Source organism: Haematobia irritans, chromosome 4 (genome assembly GCF_050003625.1).
Source record: "Haematobia irritans isolate KBUSLIRL chromosome 4, ASM5000362v1, whole genome shotgun sequence".
Classification (NCBI taxonomy): Eukaryota; Metazoa; Arthropoda; class Insecta; order Diptera; family Muscidae; genus Haematobia; species Haematobia irritans.
This window is the reverse complement of record NC_134400.1, coordinates 80,337,177-80,345,085: the sequence shown is the minus strand read 5'-3', so window position 1 is coordinate 80,345,085 and position 7,909 is coordinate 80,337,177. Positions and strand designations below refer to the sequence as shown.

The 7,909-nt window shown below is 36.9% G+C and overlaps 1 protein-coding gene across 1 annotated transcript; it reads left to right on the top strand.

Moving 5' to 3' along the window:
* Positions 1-2,030: 2,030 nt before the first annotated feature.
* On the top strand, positions 2,031-2,922 carry LOC142234299 (uncharacterized). The gene is made up of 2 exons (XM_075305394.1): positions 2,031-2,524; positions 2,600-2,922. Exons 1-2 carry the CDS (start codon positions 2,090-2,092, stop codon positions 2,690-2,692), a joined length of 528 nt encoding a protein of 175 aa, XP_075161509.1. The 5' UTR covers positions 2,031-2,089; the 3' UTR covers positions 2,693-2,922.
* The last annotated feature ends 4,987 nt before the right edge of the window (positions 2,923-7,909 follow it).

The following is a 7,909-nucleotide window of genomic DNA, read 5'->3' as shown; positions in this document are numbered from 1 at the left end:
TTAACTACTGTGTTGGAAATTTATTTAAGGAAAAATCCTTCTCATTTCGTAGTTAGTGAACTAACAAACATTTACTGAATTTTTATAAGTTTTCCTTTAGCTAAGTTAATTTTCGTTGTGGTTACGAAAAATGAACAATATTACAGTAAATTTGTTGAACTATCTGAAAGTTAAAATGGTCCTTAAATTTACAAGACACTTTTTTCTGTGTAGCTCCGTTAGGCTTTAACTGCCAATTAACAGAAAGTAAATTGCAAATATCTTAACTGGCTATGGAATATATATGCAAGATGACAATTTCGTCCATAATACGGTTCAAAAGTTGGTTAGTTAACGGAACACTAACGGAGCTTTATGAAAATGGGGGTAATTGTTAATTGTTAAGTGTTCCTTTGTAAAGTGTAAAACACTAATTTTGTTTTGTTTTAATAGCGGTTTTAAGGTACACACAAAAAATATTTTCTCTGATTCAATCACCAAATTAATTGATCCAATTAATTTTTTAATTGAAATGTCTTCAATCACGAAAATGATAGTATCAATCACAGTTTTAATTGGGCATAGAAAAAATTCTTGATTAAAAAATTAATTGATTTTTTCAGCAAAATTCAATTAATTTTTTAATTGATTCAATTAAAAATTTAATTGATGTTGATTGCAAAACGCAATTAATTTATTAATTAAAAAAGGTAACTATTTTTAATTACTTAGTTAGATTGGCTTAGAGTTTTTATTAGGATTAACAAATGATTGTTTGAAATACATTTTTAATTAAAAAAGTAAAAAAAATCAGCACTTTTTTTAACTGAATTAGTCTTCCGAATAATTCCGAATTTAACTGAATAAGTCGAACGAACAAGTGTGTTTTATTTGAATTTGGGCCAATAAAAAATAAATATCGATAACCGGAAAATTCAACAGGCTGGTTTCTTACAATACCAGGTGTGGGGTCCGGCTTAGCATATAAATCGATAATTTTGTTCGTGGATTACGAAGATTAAATTGGATTAAAATAGATTTGCGCTCAAGCCGCCAAGCATTAATAAACACGTTGATAGAAGCAAATATCGAATTCCTAACCACGGCAACTATAAGCCAGCTACGGAGCCTTTGTCAAGCATTGGAGAATGCAAACAGTAGTATATTAACAACAGAGCTCAAAGCCAACGACGGAAGGGGTTTGCAAAATCAACGAGAGGATTCCGGCTTCAACCATATTGCAGCCGCGGTAGAAGAAGAATCCAGTATCACTACAAATGATGTTGAAATAATGGATGATACACTAATGTTAGCCGGTGCCTCACCCACCAAAACCAATGGCGAAGTAAGAGATACTACCATCATTAGCTGCGATTTTTTTTCTGATAGCCCTCAAGAGATGGCAAACAAGGAATCAACTCCAATTAACGTCGCCACCACAGCCGCTGTATCCACTGATGTTGCGGCCGCTTCAGTTGTTCCCACTGCTGTCTCAGATATCCCCACTGCCGTCGCTAACGCTGTCTCTACTGCCGTTCCTGGTGTCGTCTCAGCTGTCCCTACTGCCGTCACCACCGCTGTCTCTGCCGTCAATAACAATAAAACCATGATGCCTGCCGCCCATTGCAACTCGTCAACCACTTCCAATTTTCAAAAAGTAACCGCTGAATGTACGGCTACTAATACGCCCGAAATTGAGAATGAAATTAGTAAGTTGAGTATGCGCCTTGAAATGCTCCAACTTCAACAACAAATTCGGGAGCTTGAGACACAAGATCGATATCGGCGCATAGATCTAGCTGAATTAGATGCTGCAGTGCCTGTGTTCATGGGCGATGATTTTTATGATGTGAAGAAGTGGTTTATACAGTTTGAAGATTATGCCGACATGTCTGGTTACACTGAAAAGGAAAAGTGTGTCGGGTTACGTCGACGTTTCGAGGGAACAGCAAAAAAATTCGTCGATAATGCCGGTTTGCGGCCATATAACGAGTTGAAGACGCACATCTTGAATATTTTCACACGTACCTCGTCACGACAGGAGGTTTAAAGTCTTTTGCGGTCAAGGAAATTGAAGCCCAACGAAACGTGCCTAAGCTATCTGGTTTCGATGCAAACAATTGCATCGAAGTCAGACATCGACGAACAAGAACTTGTTGAAATGATAATCGATGGTCTAAACGATCACACAAATGCCATTCCATACCTTTTTGGTGCCAACAGCATCACCGAGTTAGTCCAAAGGCTGGATCGGTATGTACGACGCCGGCAACAATGTCACCCTGCAGCTATGAGACCACAGAGCAGTGTAAACAAACCAAAACCACCAACACAAACACCAACAAACGAAGCCGACGTGAGATGTTATAATTGTTCGCAATTTGGGCACTACCAGAGCAAATGTCCTAAGTCGAAACGTCCCCCAAATTCTTGTTTCGTGTGCGCTGAAGTTGGACATTTTCACCAAGATTGCCCAAAGAAGAAATTCAGCGCAGCGACCATCACAAACACCAACATCGAAGAAGTAGTGGATGCATTCCAAATGGTAGGTGTTGCCTTCGTTAAACAAAATAAGCGCACAGATTTTAAGAAGTTTTTTTTTTCTTTTCGATACGGGCAGCCCAATAGCTGCATTAAACAATCAATAGTGCCAATTGCGACAGCAAATAAAAAAAAAACAAATGACAAAATACCGCGGCGTTGGAAACAATAATATACATCCACACGGTTGCATCAAATGCAAAGTTAATTTTGGAAATAAAATAGTTGTTCATGAATTTTTAATTTTACCTTATGCAGAGGCAGTCGTGCCAATACATATTGGGCGAGACCTACTATCTACATTAAATATTAATTTACGTCAATCAAGGCTTATATATAGCAAAAAAGAATTACTGGAATTGAATTCAATAAAAGTAAACGAATACTTGAATGAAGAAATAACTGCTGCGCTTAGGTTGTTTAATTTATTTAAAGGTCCAAAAGAAACAGATATATCGGCGAAGGTGGAAAATTGTTATTTTAAGTAGATTACCATTCTTTAATGAAGTAAATAATAATAGTATGGAAGATAAAGCGGCCGTGGCAAATATTTTTGAGTGTGCGGATGATGAAGAGACAATGCGAGAAATAGAAATAGTTGAAGAAAATGAGGAATGTGTAGAAATAATTCAATCGATCGGTACGATTGAGAATGAGTTGGAAATAGATATAGATAGCAGCTTAGACCCGGGAGATGCATCCAGACTGAGGCATGTTATACAGGACAGTTTTCGGGGAAAGAGTATGACACCGCATCCGACGGACTATTGCATGAAGATTAGATTAACGAGTGACGTGCCCGTGTTCAGTGGTCCTCGACGCCTTTCTATCGCGAACGGCAGGAAGTTAGAAAGAAACTCGATGCAGAATCTATACGTTACACGGCATTCGTTACCCCAATGGGCCAGTATGAGTACTGTTTCATGCCCTTCGGCTTGAAAAACGCAGGGGCGGTTTTTCAACGATTCTTAAATAAATTACTTAGAGAATTTGTTGAGGCTGGCAAAATAGTAGTTTAACTTTATGACATTAGCATAGCTACAAGAACTTTCGAGGAACATACGCAACTTATAGCCGAGTGCATTAGTTAAACGTCCGGTATTGGCAGTTTACGATCCGTTACGTGAGACCGAACTACACACCGACGCTAGTTCTAAAGGCTATGGTTCAATACTCATGCAGAGGCAGGACGACGGAAAATTTTACCCAGTAGCCTATAATTCTAAATGTACGACCCCCGCGGAGTCGAGATACCACAGTTTCCAACTAGAGACCCTGGCCATAATATTTTCATTGAAACGTTTTCGAATATACTTAGAGGGTATATCATTCACTATCGTGACCGTCTGTAATGTATTGACATTGACCTTGAACAAGAGACTCATAAATCCAAGGATAGCCAGATGGGCACTTGAATTGGAGAATTATGACTACAATATCAGGCATAGGAAGGGGGAACTGATGTCTCATGTTGAGTCGGACTCCGATCGTGGCGTCTATTGAAGAGTACGACATTGAGTTTAATATCTACACCCAGAAAAAAGTGACCCCTTCTTTAAGTTAAAATGAACTCATTGTGAAGAAAGTTGAACTTCGTATAGCGCCAAAGACATTTGTATTTGTTTGAACGATGTGATGTTCGTAGAAATTAGGTAGAATGCATTCCATATATTAGTTAACATTGTCCTATATTTATGTACCACTATACTACAGAATGAAAAAAATTAACTGAATTGAATTCATCTATGGAATGATTTTATTGAACTTTTTTCATTCATTTGGACAAGTCTTACATATTTGTGGTAAACTTTTTACTTCAAATTTAGAACTGCTTACTTCGTTTTTAAATACAATTTTATGTATGTATTTATAAAAGCAATTATTATTTCTTCAATAAAAGACATGTTTTATTAATATATTAAATATATTTATTTAGAATCAACAGCATCGACTGGCCTTGAAATATTAAAACACATTTTTTATACCCTCCACCATAGGATGGGGGTATATTAACTTTGTCATTCCGTTTGTAACACATCGAAATATTGCTCTAAGACCCCATAAAGTATAAATATTCTGGGTCGTGGTGAAATTCTGAGTCAATCTGAGCATGTCCGTCCGTCCGTCTGTTGAAATCACGCTAACTTCCGAACGAAACAAGCTATCGACTTGAAACTTGGCATAAGTAGTTGTTATTGTGTAGGTCGGATGGTATTGCAAATGGGCCATATCGGTCCACTTTTACTTATAGCCCCCATATAAATGGACCCCCAAATTTGGCTTGCGAGGCCTCTAAGAGAAGCAAATTTCATCCGATCCGGCTGAAATTTGGTACATGGTGTTAGTATATCGTCTCTAACAATCATGCAAAACTTGGTTCACATCGGTCAATAATTATATATAGCCCCCATATAAACCGATCCCCCGATTTGGCTTGCGGAGCCTCTAAGAGAAGCAAATTTCATCCGATCCGGCTGAAATTTGGTACATGGTGTAAGTATATGGTCTCTAACAACCATACAAAAATTGGTCCACTTCGGTCCATAATTATATATAGCCCCCATAAAAACCGATCCCCCGATTTGGCTTGCAGAGCCTCTAAGAGAAAAAATTTTCATCCGATCCGGCTGAAATGTGGTACATGGTGTTAGTATATGGTCTCTAACAACCATGCAAAAATTGGTCCATATCGGTCCATAATTATATATAGCCCCCATATAAACCGATCACCAGATTTAACCTCCGGAGCCCATGTGAGTTGAAATTTGTGGATGACAGTCTTTCGTAGAAGTTTCTACGCAATCCATGGTGGAGGGACATAAGATTCAGCCTGGCCGAACTTACGGCCGTATATACTTGTTTCTTCTTCTAGTACCTTTCACTTTGAATAAGTTGCTGCCTAGCCATTTTGTCCACCTTTTACAATTTCAATACCTACAAATATAAACAAAGAAATCCTAAACCAATTTTTTCACAAAAGGTTAGCGTCACCATAAGCGTAGGAAGGCCTCTGGGGAGGGGGCTTAGACCCCCCCAGAAAAATTTTAGCCCCCCCCCAGAATTTGAAACTCTATTTATGATTTTCTATTTTTCAATAAATGTCAATAGTTTTTTTTTTTATAAAAATTAAACAAGTAAAGGGTGATTCTTTTGAGGTTAGGATTTTCATGCATTAGTATTTGACAGATCACGTGGGATTTCAGACATGGTGTCAAAGAGAAAGATGCTCAGTATGCTTTGACATTTCATCATGAATAGACTTACTAACGAGCCACAACGTCGAATTTTCAGTGAATGGGCCCTAGAAAAGTTGGCAGAAAATCCGCTTTTTTATCGACAAATTTTGTTCAGCGATGAGGCTCATTTCTGGTTGAATGGCTACGTAAATAAGCAAAATTGCGGCATTTGGAGTGAAGAGCAACCAGAAGCCGTTCAAGAACTGCCCATGCATCCCGAAAAATGCACTGTTTGGTGTGGTTTGTACGCTGGTGGAATCATTGGACCGTATTTTTTCAAAGATGCTGTTGGACGCAACGTTACGGTGAATGGCGATCGCTATCGTTCGATGCTAACAAACTTTTTGTTGCCAAAAATGGAAGAACTGAACTTGGTTGACATGTGGTTTCAACAAGATGGCGCTACATGCCACACAGCTCGCGATTCTATGGCCATTTTGAGGGAAAACTTCGGAGAACAATTCATCTCAAAAATGGACCGGTAAGTTGGCCACCAAGATCATGCGATTTGACGCCTTTAGACTATTTTTTGTGGGGCTACGTCAAGTCTAAAGTACAGAAATAAGCCAGCAACTATTCCAGCTTTGGAAGGCAACGTTTCCGAAGAAATTCGGGCTATTCCGGCCGAAATGCTCGAAAAAGTTGCCCAAAATTGGACTTTCCGAATGGACCACCTAAGACGCAGCCGCGGTCAACATTTAAATGAAATTATCTTCAAAAAGTAAATGTCATGGACCAATCTAACGTTTCAAATAAAGAACCGATGAGATTTTGCAAATTTTATGCGTTTTTTTAAAAAAAAAGTTATCAAGCTCTTAACAAATCACCCTTTATATACAATCGCACAAAGTTCCGCTAAAGACTTTCATGAACAATCGAATTACTTGGGTTGTGGTTGCAGTTGCCGATGGCAATGTTTGAAGTCAGATATTTATGAAATAAAGCTGTGGTTGAACTTATGATTGATTTAGTTTAGTCAATTTAATTAAAAAAATAGTAATTGATATTAAAACTATTCTTTCATAAATTAATATCTTAATAATGCTGCGGAAAAGCGTCGCCAAAAAAGTAGTGAAAATGTTCTTTTTGGGTCTAGAAGTGGTGCAAAATTGGCGGAGAAGCAATGAATGTAATATGAGCTTGTCATAGGACAAATGTCCACCGTTTCAACAGCCGTTGCAATGAATTTGCATCACTTCTTAAGGTGTGATCTGAATTCAGTGTTTTGAATGTGAATTAAAAAATTTTTTGATATCGATTTTTCTATAACGAATTTAGCGGTTTTGTGGCAAAATTTGAATAATTTGTACCAATTTATTTATTCTTACTCTTTTTTTAAACTATTTGAAAAAAAAAAACAACAAATTACACATTAAAATATGAAAAAAATCAATTAAAAAAACTTCCTGTGTAGTTAAAAATAATTGAGGACATTTTTGGAAGTACTTTTAAAGTTGTGCCTTTAGAACAACGCACAATTTTTTTGCTGGGAAAAGTGTGGAACTACTTTTAGTTGCTTTATTATAAATTAATTGACGAGTTATTTTGATGTCTAATTTTTTATTCAATTTTATGAAATAAAACATTAATTGAACCTATAAGTTCAGTCTATACATTTTTAGCTAGGGGGGCTATAGCCCCTCCTAGGAAAATTGTCTAGCTACGCTAATGAGCGTCACTGAATATTACCTCATAATTGAAGATTCCAAAATGAAGTCGAATGAAGGGGTTGTTATTCTTCTGGTGTTTTCTTTGTTTATAAACCAATTTTCCAAAAACTTAAATTTTTCTCACTAATTTAAAATAACAACTATTTTATATTATATATATTATATTATATTTTATATAAAAAATATATTATTTTACAATATTATTTTTTAACAATCTGGAAAGCCGTGAAGTGAAAGGATTCGTTCTGGAAAACGGAGTAGTTTATCGCTGCGGTGAGAATGGTAGAACGCAATTGTATGTACCAAAGGAAATGGAGTATAACGTTATGCGTACGGCACACGAGAAGTTAGGACATGTGGGCGTCGAGAAATATGTGAGAGAGGTTCAGAAATGCTCCAGTATGAGGCAGAAGTTTGACGGGTTTATAAAGAGTTGCTTGAAATGTCTTTACTATTCAGCACCTCAGAGAAGAAATGAAAGGA